This window comes from Oryctolagus cuniculus, chromosome 15, assembly GCF_051225735.1.
Source record: "Oryctolagus cuniculus isolate XC-2025 breed Fujian yellow rabbit chromosome 15, ASM5122573v1, whole genome shotgun sequence".
Taxonomy (NCBI): Eukaryota; Metazoa; Chordata; class Mammalia; order Lagomorpha; family Leporidae; genus Oryctolagus; species Oryctolagus cuniculus.
The window spans coordinates 59,923,505-59,942,681 of NC_142881.1; the positions used below are offsets into that span (position 1 = coordinate 59,923,505).

The 19,177-nt window shown below is 47.3% G+C and overlaps 1 protein-coding gene across 7 annotated transcripts in view; it reads right to left on the reverse strand.

Annotated features, from left to right (window-relative positions):
• Nucleotides 1–10,637: 10,637 nt before the first annotated feature.
• The window catches only part of PBLD (phenazine biosynthesis like protein domain containing), a 41,320-nt gene continuing 32,780 nt past the window's right edge, over nucleotides 10,638–19,177 (reverse strand). For 4 of the 7 annotated variants that reach the window (XM_089314946.1, XM_089314944.1, XM_089314945.1 and 1 more), the window contains 4 exons: nucleotides 17,912–18,000; nucleotides 17,486–17,664; nucleotides 12,973–13,035; nucleotides 10,638–11,915 (listed from right to left, as the gene is read on the reverse strand). In XM_089314946.1, coding sequence (XP_089171072.1) covers nucleotides 11,803–11,915; nucleotides 12,973–13,035; nucleotides 17,486–17,664; nucleotides 17,912–18,000 — 444 coding nt within the window. In that variant the 3' untranslated portion in view covers nucleotides 10,638–11,802. Of the gene's footprint in view, nucleotides 11,916–12,972; nucleotides 13,036–17,485; nucleotides 17,665–17,911; nucleotides 18,001–18,166; nucleotides 18,302–19,177 lie in introns of those variants that run through there. The other 3 variants (XR_016222210.1, XR_016222211.1, XR_016222212.1) reach the window with 2 other exon arrangements.

A 19,177-nucleotide genomic window follows, 5' to 3' on the forward strand; every position in this document is an offset into this window, starting at 1 on the left:
GAGGTAAAGATGATAAATAAACACAGGCATCTAATTTAGCTCAGCCCCCAAAGCCACTGAAATGAGAATAAAATTGTTGTTGTTGTTGTTAACTTTATTGTGCTGGGAGGGTTGGATGGGGATGGAGGGAGTTTGGATTTAAAAAAAAATAGGGGGAACTGGATATGGATCACTGTGGCAAATGATCTGTCATACTGAGATGTTAATCACAGGGGAACTGGGTGTGGGAACTGGAACTCTTTATACTGTACAATTTTTGTTTTGTACATTTAAGACTATTCTGAAATTAAAAGTTTATTTAAAAAAATCTTATTGTGGTAATATATGTAATTTAATGTATAATGTATTATAAATTTAATATTAAAATATATTATAAAATTTGACCCACTTTTTAAATAGTGTTTATTTTGTGCGCTTCATTGACATGTTCCCATTTAACACATTTCATTTAAATAACTCAGTGGCATTGAATTCATTCCCAATGTTGTACAACTGTCACCATTTCAAAACTTTTTTATTATCCCAAATAAAAACTCTGTTACCTAAGCAGTAATTATCTAATCTCCCCTTCCATTAGCTACTGGTAATCTCTAATTTGCTTACTGTTATATGTATTGGTTTATTTCAAAATTTCATATAAGTGAAATCATAACATTTTTTGTTTTCTGACTTACTTAATTTAGCCTAATGTTTTCCAAGATTCATCTACACCTTAGCATGTACATGAACACCATTCTTTTCCATGGCTAAGTGATATTTCACAGTATGTGCACAATATTCACCTATTGAAGTAAACTTGGTTGTTTGCACATTTTGACTGCTGTAGATAATGTTGCTCTAAAATTGGCATCTAAGTATCTGAGCTACTGGTTTCGATTCTTTTGGATATATACCCAGGAGTAGAATTACTGGGTAAAGGTATTTTTAAATATATATTCATTTAAAGAATTTTTTATTTGAGAGGCAGAATGAGAGAGAGAGAGAGAGAGAGAGAGAGAGAGAGAGAGATATCTTCCATCCACTGGTTCACTCCCCCAAATGACCACAACAGCCAGATCCAGGCTGTGCTGAAACCAGGAGCCTGGAACTCTATTTGGGTCTCCAATGCAGGAGACAGAGACCCAAGCACTTGGGCCATCATCTGCTGCTTTCCCAGGAGCATTAGCAGGGAGCTGGATTGGAAAGTGGAGCAGCTAGGACTCAAACCCCAAATCCTCAAAAGGCTATGGAGTTGGTAGCACTGGGTCCCCATGGAAGTTGGAGGCAGTGAAGTTGAAGATGCTAGAAGAACAGGACTGGTCAAACATTGTTTAAGAAGTGGTGGGCCGGCGCCATGGCTCACTAGGCTAATCCTCCGCCTATGGCGCCGGCATCCCTTATGGGCGCTGGGTTCTAGTCCTGGTTGCTCCTCTTCCAGTCCAGCTCTCTTCTGTGGCCTGGAAGGGCAGTGGAGGTTGGCCCAAGTGCTTGGGCCCCTGCACCCACATGGGAAACCAGGAAGAAGCACCTGGCTCCTGGCTTCGGATCGGTGCAGCGCCAGCTGTGGCGGCCATTTGGAGAGTGAACCAATGAAAGGAAGACCTTTCTGTCTCTCTCCCTAACTGTCTATTACTCTACCTGTCAAATAAAAAAAAAAAAAAAGTGGTATTAACATGCCCAATTTGGATCATCATAGAGTAGTTAGTATCAGACTCCATGTCCAGCTGTTAAAAAAATGAAACCTTAGGCCAGCGCCGTGGCTCACTAGGCTAATCCTCCACCATGCGACGCCAGCACACCAGGTTCTAGTCCCGGTCAGGGCGCCGGATTCTGTCCCAGTTGCCCCTCTTCCAGGCCATCTCTCTGCTGTGGCCAGGGAGTGCAGTGGAGGATGGCCCAAGTGCTTGGGCCCTGCACCCGCATGGGAGACCAGGATAAGTACCTGGCTCTGGCCATCAGATCAGCGCGATGTGCCGGCCGCAGTGCGCCGGCCGTGCCGGCCACTGGAGGGTGAACCAATGGCAAAGGAAGACCTTTCTCTCTGTCTCTCTCTCTCACTATCCGCTCTGCCTATCAAAAAAAAAAAAAAAAAAAAAAGGCTTGCTCGTATGTAAAACAGAAAATATCACTGAACAACAGTAGGGATCAATTCCTGACTGGGAAAGATTACAATATGAATATATACAGTGATTAATTAACACTGCCAAGTCCACTCCCTAATACTGCATAAAATAGTTTGCTTTGGCTTCCCTAAAAATGGGTATTTCTTATTCTTGCAGGTCTCAGCAGCCTACTTGTTCTGCATATGGTTGCATGTTTAATTAGTGATCCTTCTGTAAGTGTCTGCAATTAGCACCATGATGATTAATAAAAGAACTCTTTTAAAGCTCCATTTAGCTAGCAGAACTGCACAATCAGGTATAATTAATTCATCATTAATAAATCATGGCTGATCGACTAATCTGTTTATTACAACACATTACTGAAATGTTCCCACCTGAGCACAGCTAATTTTTCTATGCTGAACAGAATTCGAAGCTAATTTTTAAACATTTTCTTATACAGCTTCCTTAAAAGTGCACTTTGCAGCAGGTGAATTGGTATGGTCAGGGAGATTTTGAGGCAGTGAGCATTTAAATGTTACTGAGCTGCATAGGCAGTTGACACCTGGGAGTGAAGAAGATGGTGGCTAAATCTGGAAGCCTGAACACCTGTTAGTCTGCAACTTTAAGCACACACTAGAATCACCTGGAGGGCTTGTTAAACCCCAGATCACTGGGCTCCACCCTGGAGACTCTGATTCGTGTGACCCGGGACAGGATCTGTGAATCTGCATATCTCACCAGCTGACGCTGATAGTCCGCCACACTTGCACATTTTCTCATCTGCTGGAGACGTCTCACAATGGCCATGATTTCCAGTTCCTTTCTATAGATTTGAATAGTTTTTTTTTTTTTTTTAAAAAAAACAGCAATCATTGCCAGTCATGTGTATCTGTGCTTGTGTTTATGTTGACTATCAATTGTATCAATTTAAGAATTATTTTTTATTTCTCACCTGGCCCCCACAGAACCTAACTATTTTCTAATTGTAGAAAACCTATGCAAGCCCCACACAATCCCTGTTCACCTGGGGATCTCTGCTCACGCGCCAGTCCTTCTACACACTGTCCTTCAGCACTCGCCTGGCTGTGCCACTGTGCTCCTGTCTGCCCCCTGTGTGGACCCTAATCACAGACGAGCCAAGTGCTCATAATCTTTTCACAAAAGGATGAGCCTGGTTTTCCCGGTGACAGCGAGCAAGCCCCTAGAGAGCTCTAAGCTCCCTGCCTAATCCCCTTTGCAGCCTGCCCCCCAGCTCTCCTCCCTGCCAGCCTCTCACAGTGTTTAACAACAGCACACAGCAAATCTTACACTGTGAAATTATTTAACAGCAGATCTGAGCCATAGGCCTGGAAACCAGATCCCAGCTGGGCACCTAACACACAGGGAGGGACAGCAAAGGGCGATTCCCGTCCAGAAAAGAGCTTGGAAATAGGAAAACAATCTACTCTCTCCGAGTTGGACCATAAAACAAGCAAAGCAAGTCAAAGAAAAGGAAAAACAACGTCAATTCAAAGATGTGGTTCTCAACAGCGTGAAGGATTTTGCTACCCTCCCTCCCAGGGAAAGGGTCATTTGGCAATGTCTAGCCACATTAAAGGAACAGAATGGTCTGACTATAATCTGATCCAAGTGGGTCGGCATGGAGGTACTGGGAAAGCTTGTTCAGGCAGACCAGCTTTGATAGGGCCCAGGAAGATCCTACCTGAGGGGCTGAGCCACAGCAAAAGGATGCAGGTGTGCTACGGGGCAGGTTAGGCACAGCGGACTCACATCTCACATAGGTGCAGGCTGTGCTGAGCTAGTTAACACACAGGAGCAGGCTGTGCTACAAGGCAGGTTACCCACAGTGGAGGCACATCCCATACAGGTGCAGACTACACTCAGCATGTCTTACAAAAATACTGTAAAAAGAGGCATAAGGCAATCAGGGAAATAGAACTTTAACAGGATATTCAATAATATTATTTCTTCTTTGGAGGGTATTATATTACTTCCCTATTGCTGCATATTACCATATTACCACATCTTCAGCAGCTGAAAACAACACAAAACAACACACCACTTTAAAAAAGTATTTATTTATTTGAAAGTCAGAGTTACTGAGAGAGAGGGAGAGACAGAGAGGGAGAGATCTTCCATCTGCTTCCATCTCACCAGATGGCCACGTTGGCTGTGGCTGGGCCAGGCTGAAGCCAGGAGTCAGGAGCTTCCTCTGGGTCTTCCCATGCACTTGGGCCATCTTCTACTGCTTTCCCAGGCCATAGCAGAGAGCAGGATTGGAAGTGGAGCAGCCAGGACTTGAACGGGTGCACATATGGGACAGCGGCACTGCAGGCAGTGGCTTTATCCACTACGCCACAGTGCCAGCCCTATATCTCACAGATTTTGTAGGTCAGAAGTCCAGGGATGATTGGGTCCCCAATACGGCTGTAATGGAGGTGTTGGCTAGGGCTGAATGCTCACTGGGTAAAGATAGGCTACTGGCCGGCGCCGCTGCTCAATAGGTTAATCCTCTGCCTGCGGTGCCGGCATACCGGGTTCTAGTCCCGGTCGGGGCGCCAGATTCTGTCCTGGTTGCCCCTCTTCCAGGCCAGCTCTCTGCTGTGGCCCGGGAGGGCAGTGGAGGATGGCCCAAGTGCTTGGGTCCTGCACCCCATGGGAGACCAGGAGAAGCACTTGGCTCCTGGCTTCAGATCAGCGCGGTGCGCCATTGGAGGGTGAACCAAAGGCAAAGGAAGACCTTTCTCTCTTTCTCTCTCTCTCACTGTCCACTCTGCCTGTCAAAAAAAAAAAAAAAAAGGCTTCTAAACTCACTCAGGTTATTAGTGGAATTTAGTTCATGATCTGGAACTGAGGGACTCATTTTTTTTTTTCTGGTTAAATTTTTTTTTTTAATTTATTGATTTGAAGAGGTAGAGAAACAGAGAAATCCTATCTGCTGGTTCACTCCACAAATGCCTGTAGTGGCTAGGGTTGGGTTGCAGCTGGAGCAAGGAGCTGGGAATACAATCCCGGTCTTCCATGTGGCTGGCAGGGAACCAACTCCTTGAGTCATCATTGCTGCCTCCCAGGGTCTGCATTAGCAGGGAGCTGGAGCCAGAAGCCAGAAGCCAAGAACGGAGCCCCTGGTACTCTGATATGGGATGTGGGCATCCTAACTGCTAGACTAAACATCTGCCTAAGGAGGAACTCATGTTCTTGCTGAGTACTGGTTGCCCTCAGCTGCAAGAGGCCACTTTCAGTTTCCTGTGAGTTCTCCAACATGACACCTTGCTTCCTCAGAGCCAGCAAAGGAGAAAGAGACTCCAGTAAGATTGCCACAGTTTTAGGTAACACACTATGAATATGTAATCACATACTCCACAGTCCCTGTCAGACCTCAAAGAGGAGGATACGACCACCAGGAGGCAGGAATCATGGGACTCTCTTAAGGGTCTATCTACCATAGACATGACATTCGTGTTTAGGTTCCTTTTTTAAAAAAGTACCTATATTTTAAAGATAAATACTGCAGTATTTGCTGGTGAAGAGTATAGGACGTCCATCTGGGATTTATCTCCAATAATCAAGGGAGTGATGAATTGGTGGAGAGACAGATGGCAGGACATGAGTTAAAAATTGTTGGACTCTGGGATGGGCATTTAGTCTAGTAGTTAAGATTCCCAAGTCCCATTTTGGAGTGCTCGGATTCAAGTGCTGGCTCCAGCTCCCAAGCCCAGCTTCCTGTGAATGCAGATCCTTGGAGGAATCAGGGTTGGTTCAAGCAATTGAGGTCCTGCCTCCCACATTGGAGACCTGAATTGAGTTCTTGGCTCTCCATTTTGGCACCCCACTCAACCCCAGCCCTCAGCCCTGTTGTGGGTATTTGGGGAGTGAACCAATAGATGGGTATGCTCTCTCTGTCTCTCTCTGCTTCTCAAATAATATTTTCCCCAAAGAAACCTTTTATTTAATGAGTACAAATTTCATAAGTACAACTTTAGGAATATAGTGATTCTTCCCACCATACCCACCCTCTACCCCCACTCTCACCCCACCTCCCCCTCCTCCCTCTCTCCTTCCCAGTCCCATTCTCCATTAAGATTCCTTTTCAATTAACTTTATACACAGAAGACCAACTCTATACTAAATAAATAATTCAACAATTTGAACACACACACAAAAACTGTTTGAGAACAAGTTTTACAGTTAATTCTCATAATACAACTCATTGAGGACAGAGGTCCTGCATGGAAAGTAACTACACAGTGAATCCTGTTGTTAATTTAACAATTAACACTTTTTTTTTTTTGACAGGCAGAGTGGACAGTGAGAGAGAGAGACAGAGAGAAAGGTCTTCCTTTGCCGTTGGTTCACCCTCCAATGGCCACCGCGGCCGGCGCATCATGCTGATCTGATGGCAGGAGCCAGGTACTTCTCCTGGTCTCCCATGGGGTGCAGGGCCCAAGTACTTAGGCCATCCTCCACTGCACTCCCTGGCCACAGCAGAGAGCTGGCCTGGAAGAGGGGCAACCGGGACAGAATCCGGTGCCCAGACCGGGACTAGAACTTGGTGTGCCGGCGCCGCAAGGCAGAGGATTAGCCTAGTGAGCCGCGGTGCCGGCCAACAATTAACACTCTTAAGTATGATGTCAGTGATCACCCGAGGCTCTTTTTTTTTCTTTTTTTGACAGGCAGAGTGGACAGTGAGAAAGAGAGAGAGAAAGGTCTTCCTTTTCCATTGGTTCACCCCACCAATGGCTGGCTGCTGCGGCCAGTGCACTGCGCTGATCCGAAGGCAGGAGCCAGGTGCTTTTCCTGGTCTCCCATGTGGGTGCAGGGACAAGGACTTGGGCCACCCTCCACTGCACTCCCAGGCCACAGCAGAGAGCTGGACAGGAAATGGAGCAACCGGGACAGAATCTGGTGCCCCAACTAGGACTAGAACCCAGTGTGCCGGCACCGCAAGGCGGAGGATTAGCCTATTGAGCTGCGGCGCCAGCCTCCGAGGCTCTTGACATGAGCTGCCAAGGCTATGGAAGCCTTTTGAATCCACAATCTCCATCGGTATTTAGATAGGGCAATAAGCAAAGTTGAAGTTCTCTCCTCCCTTCAGAGAAAAGTACATCCTTCTTTGATGGCCTCTTCTTCCCACTGGGGTCTCACCCACAGAGGTCCTTCATGTAAGACTTTTTTTTTCACCACAGTGTCTTGGCTTTTCATGCCTGAAATGCTCTCGTGGGCTTTTCAACCAGGCCAGAATGTCTTAAGGGCTGATTCTGAGGTCAGAGTGCTATTTAAAGCAATTGTCATTCTATGAGTCTGCTGTGTGGACTGCTTCCCATGTTGGAACATTCTTTCCTTTTTAATTCCATCTATTATTACCAGACATTTGATCTTATTTATATGATCCCTTTAACACTTAATCCTATCTATATGATCACTTTAACATTTAAACTTGCCATGGGACCCCAAATCCCATTAAGCTGGGTTGTAAAAATGCCATCTTAAGTGTTAAAGTGATCATATATATTGGGGCCGGCACCATAGCTCACTTGGTTAATCCTCCGCTTGTGGTGCCGGCATCCCATATGGGTGCCGGGTTCTAGTCTCGGTTGCTCCTCTTCCAGTCCAGCTCTCTGCTGTGGCCCGGGAGGGCAATGGAGGATGGCTCAAGTGCATGGGCCCCTGCACCCACATGGGAGGCCAGGAAGAAGTACCTGGCTCCTGGCTTCGGATCGGTGCAGTGCCAGTCATAGTGGCCATTTAAGGAGTAAACCAATGGAAGGAAGACCTTTCTCTCTGTCTCTCTCTCACTGTCTATAACTCTACCTGTCAAATTAAAAAAAAAAAAAATTTAAAGTGATCATATAGATATTAGGTGTCAAATAATATTTTTAAAATATTTTTATTGTTGAATCTGGGTGATAAGTTTGTGGGGGCTTGTTTCTACTTCTGAGTATGATTGAAATTTCCATAATAAAATTAATAATGAAACTATATAAACAGCATTATGTTTACTCATTATCTATTGCTACAAAACAAATCACCTCACGATTTAGTAAGTTTGAACAGGCATTAATTGTCTCGGTTTCTGTGAGCAGGAATCTGGAGCAGCTTATCTGGGGGCCTGTGTCTTGGGGAGGCCCGCAAGGCGACTGTCAAGGTGTAGGCAGTCATCTGGGGCTGAGGATCTGCTTTTAAGCTCATTTGTGTGGCAGGTGGCTGGAAGTACAATCCCCTACCCCACCCCGCTGCTCATGATGAGGCAGCTGGCTTCCCACAGGGCAAGTGATCCAGAAGAAACAGGCAGATATTAACCAAAACAGAAGATGCAGGCTTTTGTAACCAAATATCAGAAGTGACATACCATCACTTCTCTTTAGTCTATTGGTCTTGCAGACCAACCCTAGTGCAGAGAGGGAGGGGACTGCATAGGGCCCACACCCCAGAAGCTGCTTTGGAGTCCAGCCACCAGAGTGCATTAGGCAGAAATTGAGTGTCACTAAATCGACTTTGAAAATCCATAGACCTGTTTAGCATGGGAGACAGATAAACCCATCCACCAGCCCAGCATGCTCATTTTCCTTTTTTTCTAAATAAATTTTTATTCATTTATTTTCAATGTTTATTTGAAAGGTAGAGAGAGAGAATACCCACCCTCTGGTTCACATCTCAAATGCCTGTGACAGCCTGGACTGGACAAGACCAAAGCCAGGAGCTGTGAACTCAGTCCAGGTCTCCCTGGTGGGTGGCAGGGACTCAAGTATTGGGCCATCATCTGCTGCATCCCAGATGTGCATTAGTTGGAAGCTAGAATCAGAAGTGAAGCCAGAACTCAAACCCAGGCACTCTGGTTCCATGTTTTTCTATAGCACTGGAATACAACACTGTTTGTGTGCTGGATGAAGTTGTTGACTTGAATTAGGGATTGTGGTTCTTCCAAAATCATTAAAGTCATATCTGGCCCTGACCTGAGCATGCACAAATTCAAGCAAATTGAATGCAGCACACTGGCATTCTCAAGCCCTGCTGAAGTGGTGATTCTAAGGCACTGTTATCACGTCTTGATGACATCTGCCATTTAAGCCTATTTTACTGACTCTCCTCGTTCTGGCTCCACAGTCACCAAGTAGTTTTCCGATTATAATTTGGTTTCCTAAACAGAAATGCAAAGAGGGGAGAGAATGCTCTGATGTAATCTATTACATGGTATCTGGTCTGAATGTCCCCTCTAAAACTCAGGTGGAAATTCAATTGCCACTGTGATAACATTAAGAGGTTAAGCCCCTGCTTCTGGTTCAAGTTCTGGCTGTTCCACATCCGATTCAGCTTCTGGCTAATGTACCTGGGACAGCAGCAGAAGGTGGCCCAACTGTTTGGCCCCTACTACCCATGTGGGAGACTGGGATGACATTCCTGGCTCCTGGCGTTGGCCTGGCCCAGACATGGCTGTTGAAGCCATTCGCAGAGATAGAAGATATCTCTGTGTGTGTGTGTGTCTCTCCTTTTCTCTGTCATTCCACCATTAAAACAAATAAATCAGTTTTTTTTAAAGTGGATATATATTTTGAAAATATAGAAAGAAAAGTCAACTCTGATACTACAAATAGCAATCTTTCATGTAAAAATATTGGTCTTGCAAACCAACCCCGGTGCAGAGAGGGAGGGGACTGTGCAGGGCTGCACCGCAGAAGCCACTCTGGAGGCTGGCTCAGGAAGTAGGAATCATCTCAGGGACTTGCTTCCCAAAAATGCCTAGTAAGAGCTTAGGAGTGGGCACGTAGCCTAGCAGTTAAGACGCCCGCTTAATTCCAGCTTCCTGCCAGTGCAGGGCCTGGGGGAGCAGTGATGGCTCCAGTAATTGAGTACCTGTCACCCATGTAGGAGAACTAGACTGTGCCTGGTTCCTACCATCAGCTCCAGCTCAGCCCCAGTCATTGCAGGCACTTGGGAGAAGGAGCTTGTGGATGGAAATTCTCTGTCTCTCTTCTCTATCTGCCCCTCTCTATGTCTACCAAGTAAACGAAACGGAAAGGAAAGGAAAGGAAAGGAAAGGAGAAAGGAGAAAGGAGAAAGGAGAAAAGGAAAAGGAAAGGAAAAGAAAAGAGAAGAAAAGGACAGACCTCAGTGCCCATCCAACCATGCAGTTATACAAAATTCTTCCTATTGTTCCAGCCCAGCTCAGGAAAGCCTCCCATTTAGAGAAAACCCTCCAGTGGCTCCCGCCTCGGAATGATGTCCTGAGGGTGTGTGCTGATGAGTGGCAAGGTCTGTGGGAGAGCACTGATCGTTCAGTGAGCTGAGGCACTGAACATGCTGAAGTGACTCACTCTGTTGGAATTCAGGGTAAACATAAGATTGCTGCTACACTGAGAAAAAATAGGTAATAAGGGGAAGCATGGTAGTAATTAAGGTACCCAACAGGAATTCCTAACTGATTCCCTGCAGTTTTGAGCTGGTTGAGAATTGCCATCAATGAGATCATCTTACACAAATACTCTCTTGACAACTCGAGAAAGTCCCCATCCCAAAGTCAACTACCCTATGGAGATTCAACACCATAGTCTTAACTAAACTTGCAGGTATGATAAAACCCATTTAATTAATTAATTAATTAACCCTTTTAAGTTAGCACTCTAATGCCACAAGTCATGAAAAAAGTTTCCATAGTTTCAGTGTTTAATTTTACAACCACAGGAAGCAGCCTAAAACACACTTTTTAAGATTTTCTGGGTTTTGTCCTGGTTAATGTACATGGAGCAACAACAGAAGAAATAACTTTTCAAATATGTTAAAATTACTCCTGATCTTAAACCACCCCACACACACACAAACTGTTTTCACTTGGCTATTTTCATGGCCCATGCCTGTTCATATAAATTCACATTCTCTACACACTTAGTAAAGCATTGCTAACATTTTGTGGCCTTATTATAGCTTTCTTTACTTAATAGTCATCATGAAATTTTTTCTATATTTCCACATAGTTATTATGTTTTTTTTTATTTTTATTATTATTTTTTTATTTTTGACAGGCAGAGTGGACAGTGAGAGAGAGAGACAGAGAGAGAAAGGGTCTTCCTTTGCCGTTGGTTCACCCTCCAATGGCCGCCGCTGCAGGCTGTGCACCGCGCTGATCCGATGGCAGGAGCCAGGATCCAGGTGCTTTTTCCTGGTCTCCCATGGGGTGCAGGGCCCAAGCACCTGGGCCATCCTCCACTGCACTCCCTGGTCATAGCAGAGAGCTGGCCTGGAAGAGGGGCAACCGGGACAGAATCCGGCGCCCCGACTGGGACTAGAACCCGGTGTGCCGGCGCCGCAAGGCGGAGGATTAGCCTATTGAGCCAAGGCGCCGGCCAGTTATTATGTTTTTTAATAGCTACAAAATATTCTACCAGGTACTTGCCCCTAAGTTTAAATGATTTAACCTCACTCTTCATAAATGCATTCCTCATTCTCTGACCAGTCAGCATAATCAAAATAAGTGACAAGATTTTTCTCTGTTATAGACTACATTTCAAATACACTAATGAGTGGAGCCAAAACTTCATTAGTTAATTAATCTGGAAGCATTATCAAATCTCCACTAGTATGTCTTAATTTTCCTGTTTTAACACAACAATCAAGCTGGTTACTGCCCACTATGTGAGTTTGCTAAAGACAGCCAGCCCCTTGCATTTCTTTTTATGCAGAAAATGCTGTCACTAGAGATAGTGGCATCCCAGTGCAGCCATTCCTAGACAGACAGCGTGCCCTCCACCACAACAGCGGCGTCTCCCCTAATGTCAACTCGTCCATCTGAACACAGGGATAACTTCAGTTCTCCTCCTCGGCAGGAACACTGAAAGGCTAAAAGGAACATAGGATGAGTCCCACAGGAATTCCTTTTTCCCTGTATTAAATTAACAGAACACAGTGAAAGATCTCTTATTACAAACCCTAGAGCCCTCGCAGGTCTATGCGTGAACAGATTCCATCACCTGTCCATGGTACTGCCCACCCTCAACCCCATTCTCCTGAAGACTGAGATGGGCACAAATGCAATTTATCTACAGAAAACACAGCTCCACATCTTCCCCTCCTGGGTCACCTCTTTTGCTGCTCCCCATAATGGGCCAGTCAACCCCAGCTGTGGAGTCTGGGAGGAAGCTAGCATGCGTGAGAAGAGAAAGTGTCACAGGCTCTCATTCTACGAAGATGCAGAGGGGCGGTGGTCTTGGCCCTCCTGAGAAGGCCCCATCTCAGCTCCGAATAGGACAGAGAGAGTTTGCTCACTCGCTCATATTCAAGCAACGCCATGGACCAGGCACCCAAAGGAGGCTCAGCCTCAGCCTTCCCAGAGCTCAGAGTTTAGGAGAATAATTAGACCCCTCCTCCCAAGGAAGGAAAGCAGCGGCTCTGCCATCTCCACATCAGGGTCACCGAGGCCTGCCCCTCCTGCTGAGTAAGATCTCCTTCCTGTAGGGTCAGGTTCTGCTGTGATGATCGGGGCAGAGCGGCTGCCATATTGGCTGCAGTCTCTTTTCTACACCCCTGAGCAATATACTAATCTCTAGGGGACTGGCTCTGCAGACAATTTCCTTGATTCACTCCTGTGACTAGCAACAGCAGTAAGGAAACTCGGTGATTGTCCAGTCTCAACTTACCACGTTATGTCACCTCTCTGTGTCAGTTATCCAGCAAGTGAATCTTACTCAATCAACATTTACTGGGGCACTTACTGTATCAGAGATAATTTTGTGCTGGATGAGGCAGAGGTGCAATATGATCAAGGGAGGAGGGATTTATTTCATTTTCATGGGCGTAATACACAATGCTTTATTGTATTTTCAAGGGAAACGGTAGAGAAGGAATATGATCTCAGAGTTAGGAAAATAACAAAGAACTTGGAAAAGAGTTACCCTACCACGCATTTCTTTCTTGCCCAGCTGCTGGGACCAGTAGCTGCTGAGGACAGTGTGTGCAGATCCTAAAACGAAGCAAAAAGTTAAGACAGAGAGTCCCAGAAAAAAACAAGGGTAACTATGTGCGTAAAGCCATTGCCTGTGACACTAACATCCCAGATGGGTACGGATTTTAGTCCTGGCTGTTCCACTTCCAATCTAGCTCTTTGCTAATGGAAAAGCAGCAGAAGATGGCCCAAGTGCTTTGGCCTCTGCACCCAGAAAAGACCCGGAAGAAGCTCCTGGCTCCTAGCCTCAGCCTGGTCCAGCTCCAGCTATTGTAGCCATCTGGAGAATGAACCAGTGGATGCAAGATTCTCTCTCTCTCTCTCTCTCTCTCTCTCTTTCTCTCTCCCTCTCTGTAACTCTGACTTTCAAATAAATAAATCTTTTTTAAAAATCACCTAATCGTTATGTTGGCCAGGATACAGCAGAATGTGGAATTGTGAACAAAGATGGAAAAGTAGACACAGAATATATGGCTAAACTCCATCAAATTATGTATCAAATATGTCTGACAGCTTCTGACAGCAGAATTAAACTGCAGAGTTTGTTTTTTTTAAAAAAGAAAAAAGGAAAGGATTTATTTATTTATTTGAAAGGCAGAGAGAGGGAAAGAGAGACAGAAACAGAGAGATCTTCCATTTACTGGTTCACTCCCCCAAATGGCCACAACAGCTATGACTAGGCCAGGTAGAAGCCAAGAACCAGGAACTCCATCCTGGTCTCCCACATGAGTGGCAGGGGCCCAAGTACTTACATCATCTTCCACTGCCTTTCCAGGTGCATTAGCAGGAAGCTGGATTGGAACTGGAATAGCTAGGACTTGAAATGGTCTCTGATATGGGATGCCAGCGACACAGGCAATGGTTTAACCTGCTGCATCTTTCTCCTTACCTCTACAGTGATTTGCCAGGAAAGGGGGGAACACTGACAAAAAGACAAATCTTCAACGGAGTCAAAAGAACCTTCTAATTGTCAGGTGGTTTTTCACATGATTGTACCCTAAGTTTATGTCAGAAATTAGACATTAACATGAAGAAACAAAACATAAAGTCAGGGGCCAGCACTGTGGTGTAGTAGGTTAAGCCTTTGCCTGTGGTGCTGGCATACCATATGGGCACCAGCTGCTCCTCTTCCCATCCAGCTCTCTGCTGTGGCCTGGGATTGCAGTGGAGGATGGCCCAAGTGCTTGGGCCCCTGCACCCACATGGGAGACCTGGAAGAAGCTCCTGGCTCCTGGCTTCAGATCAGCCCAGCTCCGGCTGTTGGAGCCATTTGGGGAGTAAGCCAGTGGATGGAAGACTCTGTCTCTCCCTCGCTCTCTAACTCTGCCTCTCAAATAAATAAATAATATATATATAAAAAAAAAAACCAAGAAAGTAATAACCGATAGAAACATCTTTGGGAGAGAAAAGAACAGAGAGGAAAAGCTCCCATCTTCCCCCATTCAGGAACATGTATTCCATGTTATGGGGTCCGGGCAGGGTGGCCAACCATCCCGGGTGGTTCAAGACTGTGCTGGGGTCTTTAAAATGATATTTATTTATTTATTTTCATTTTTTTAAAAAAATCATTTATTAGAAAGGCAGAGTATCAAAGGGTGGGGGCGGGGGGGAGAGAGAGAGATCTGCTTGATGATTCATTACCCAAATGTTCCCAACTGCCAGAGCTGGGGCAGTCTGAAGCCAGGAGCCAGGAACAAAATCCAGGTCCCCCATGTGGAGTCAGGGACTCAACTTCTTGAGGCATGGGCTGTTTTTAGGGTTTTCTTTGTTTGTTTGTTTGTTAATGCTTATTTTCATCTACCTAAAAGGCAGAGAGAGAGAGAGAAGGAGAGAAATCAATTTTCTATCCATTGGTTCATTCAAGAGTCTAGAACTCCATCTAGGTCTCCCAAGTAGGTAGAAGGGGCCCAGATAATTGAGCCATCACCTGCTGCCTTAGTAGAAGCTGGATTGGAAGCAGAGTAGCCAGGACTCAAACCAGCACTGTGATATGGGATGTGGATATCCCAAGTGGTAGCTTAACCTGTTGCACCACAGCGCCCGCCCCCTTGGCCTGGTTTTAGCATTCAAAGTTCCACTTCCCAAGAAAAACTTCAATCCCAAGCAAACCTGGATGGTGGGTCATCTCCATCCAAAGATCGTCACACTCTAGAGAAGCACTGTCACAGGGGAACACTGCCCTCCGTGCCAGTTAAGATCTCTGAGAAGCCGCTGCATGTGCAAATCTGCTCAGTACTTCTCTTCCGCCGGGAAGGACTGTGCTGGACTAGTTGGATATTGCTGGGTATTTTCCTGAGTCTTTTTTTTTTTTTTTTTTTTTTTTTTTTTTTGACAGGCAGAGTGGACAGTGAGAGAGAGAGAGACAGAGAGAAAGGTCTTCCTTTGCCGTTGGTTCACCCTCCAATGGCCGCCGCGGCCCGCGCACTGCGGCCAGCGCATCGCGCTGATCCGAAGCCAGGAGCCAGGTGCTTCTCCTGGTCTCCCATGGGGTTCAGGGCCCAAGCACTTGGGCCATCCTCCACTGCACTCCCTGGCCACAGCAGAGAGCTGGCCTGGAAGAGGGGCAACCGGGACAGAATCCGGCACCCCAACCAGGACTAGAACCCCGGTGTGCCGGCGCCGCTAGGCGGAGGATTAGCCTATTGAGCTGCGGCGCCGGCCCCCTGAGTCTTTAAAAGTGTTTATTTTCTGAGCTTTGAATTCTATGTGATCTTTTTTTTCCCTCAGAGAGTAACTAAGTGAAGGTGCTGAAGCCATCCCAGCCCCTCCGTGTGACCACCACAGGAGGCCCCAGGCCTCTGCCCAGCCTGTCGGTCCTAGACACTGTCCCAAACAGCAGCCTCCCCCGTCAAGTGCCCACCCTTTCCTTCTCACTGTTCTCAGCAAGAAGGAAAGTAGGAGGCACGACTCCTGCCCTCCCTTGATTTCATCCCTTTGCATAGGTCTGGTGGAAGTTCTGGAGGTGTTGGCTCAGGCAGCCAGTCTAGCTGCTATTAACGGGTGTTTACTGCGGGCCAGGCACTTCACTAACCATTGAATGTACCTTGTGTTTATAGGACCCTATGAGGTATCACCCACATTTTGTCAAGGAGGGAACTGAGTCTTTAAAAAGTTAAGCCACGGAGCTGGCATTGTGGCACAGCAGGTAAAACCACCGTCTGCAGTGCCAGCATCCCATATGGGGGCCGATTCAAGTCCTGGTTGTTCCACTTCTGATCCTGCTCCCTGCTAAAGTGCCTGGGAAAGCAGTGGAAGATGGCTCAAGTGCTTGGGCCCCTGCACACATGCGGGAGACCTGGAAGAAGCTCCTGGCTCCTGGCTTTGGATCAGCATAGCTCCAGCCATTGTGGCCATCTGGGGAGTGAACCAGCAGATGGAAGATCTCTCTCTCTCTCTCTCTCTCTCTCTCTCTCTCTTTCCATGCCTCTCTAACTCTGCCTCTCAAATAAATAAATAAATCTTTAAAAAAAATTAAGCACATGCTGGAGGTCGAGAGGTAAGATGCTAGGAATGCAAACCCAGGCTGTCAGGCACTTAGCTATAAGCTTGCTGTTCTGCCTCCTTTGTTTTTCACATGTGACTTCAGTGAGGGTCTAGGAGGAGGGGGAGAGAGAGAGAGAGAGACAGAAACAAAGGCGGGCTGGCGCCGCGGCTCAATAGGCTAATCCTCTGCCTAGTGGCACCGGCACACCAGGTTCTAGTCCCGGTTGGGGCACCGGATACTGTCCCGGTTGCCCCTCTTCCAGGCCAGCTCTCTGCTGTGGCCAGGGAGTGCAGTGGAGGATGGCCCAAGTGCTTGGGCCCTGCACCCCATGGGAGACCAGGAGAAGCACCTGGCTCCTGCCTTCGGATCAATGCGGTGCGCCGGCTGCGGCGGCCATTGGAGAGTGAACCAATGGCAAAGGAAGACCTTTCTCTCTGTCTCTCTCTCTCACTGTCCACTCTGCCTGTCAAAAAAAAAAAAAAAGAAAGAAAGAAAGAAAAAAAAGAAACAAAGGCAACTCAAAACTCCAGCATCTTTTTTTTTTTTTTTTTTTTTGACAGGCAGAGTGGACAGTGAGAGAGAGAGAGACAGAGAGAAAGGTCTTCCTTTTGCCGTTGGTTCACCCTCCAATGGCCGCCGCGGCCGGCGCGCTGCGGCCGGCGCACCGCGCTGATCCGATGGCAGGAGCCAGGAACCAGGTGCTTTTCCTGGTCTCCCATGGGGTGCAGGGCCCAAGCACCTGGGCCATCCTCCACTGCACTCCCTGGCCACAGCAGAGGGCTGGCCTGGAAGAGGGGCAACCGGGACAGAATCCGGTGCCCCGACCGGGACTAGAACCCGGTGTGCCGGCGCCACTAGGCGGAGGATTAGCCTAGTGAGCTGCGGCGCTGGCCAAAACTCCAGCATCTTGAAAAGTCACATGAAGGACAGTTAAATAGCTTTTTCTCCTATTCCTAACCTCCCCTCGACTCAAGTAAAAAGTACCTGTTACAGGATCTTCAGCCACACCATACCACGGTGCAAAATATCTGGAGTAAAAGTCGAAGGCGTGGGTCTCCCCACCAGGCTCTCCTTTGAGGGTGAGAATGAGTCCTTTGACCTTCCCTGTGTTCTCAACTTGCAGCAGATTGCTCGTGTTCACCTTCAGGTTCTCCAGAAACGACCTTGCTCATAAACAAGATGGATCAGGACAAACCCAATTCACAGACCAGCCCTGAACCACTCTGTCACACAGGCCAGGCTGCAGCTTGCCCAAGCAGCTCAGCCGTGGGGGAGGCAAGACAAGTAGAAATGTCATCCTACCAGGAAACTCTCTGGCTTCATCAGTCAGCACAGCCAGATCAAGCCAGAGCCGTAAATCTGGAGCTCAGCCCTCCCCAAAGTGCTGACGTGATTAAAGATCGCGTTTACCTGTCGTAGCTGTCACTGAGCCGGACAAGCAGACCTCGGATATCTGGAGAATAGCGGACATCCTGGACCAGTGTGTCCCCGATGGCAGTCTGTGGAGAGAGACACAGAGTCCTCAGGAGCGTGTCCTGCTCCAGTCCTTGATCCCCTGAAACAGGGAGCGACCTCTCACTAAGCACCTGCTGTAGCCAGCCACCTCCCTGCTCTGTCCCCACCATCTGCAGTGTCCAAGAGTGTTGGTTCAGTCTGCAGACTCACAGGGTGGCTCGGCTCAAGGGTGGCCAGTTTCCCTGCCACAGAAGCCCTTCAGAGTCCTTTTGGTTTTTCCTCTGTGAGCACTGCACTCAATGGCTTCTTACATGCCACAACACACTCCTTCAAATGGGTATTTCCCTAGAGAGAAGGAAATTGAGAGAGGTCCAGGGCCACACACATACACACACACACACACACATTCTGACACAGGACTCCTGAGCCTGGACTCAAAACTCTGAACCCCTAACGTCTACCACCTTTAGACAGAGGGCCTCATGCCCACCTCATAGAGTGGTTGTGAGGATTAAATCAAAGAACCCCTGGGGAGGATGTGTAGCAGCAAGGAGAGCACTCTACATGGCCAAGACCAGGCCTGCAGCATGACTGGCGGCACACAGTGGAGGCCTCGGCCAGGATGCCACCTTCGCTTAGAAGCCACGTTGCAGATCAACCCCAGCATCTTTCCTCAAGACACCTTGGTTCATTCTGCCTGTGGCGCACAGAATCCTGCTCAAATCCATGAACACTGTTTCTCTGGGCTTGGTTTTCTGAGGGAGATGGCGTGGGGATGAATCTCCCCAGGTCTTCCTTAGGCACCACTCGCAGCTACCAGGTGATCCAGTGGAGCTGATGGTGATGACACAGCAATTCTGTGGCAGTCACTGGGGGCCTTCATGGTCCTAACCCTTGCAGTTGAAGGCTCCCTCCGCCTTGGGTAGCACCTGGCCTTTCTGCCTCTGTGACCACTGGCTGATCAACATCCCTTCCTTAAGACACGCGCCTTCCCCAGCCAGATCCCGTCTGCTCTTTGGGGCTTTTCTGTCTCTCAAACCCTGCCCTTCTCTTTGTGGGTCCCTATGCTGACTTGAAAGTGTCATTCTCAGAAGCAACACAAAATGACAATACTCATAAAGAACTCCGTTATTCTGTTTTACAAATGTTGACCTTGAGGCTTCGAGAGGCTATGTTAGGTTCCTTCTACCATGAGCAAGCCTACCATGATGAATATTTTCC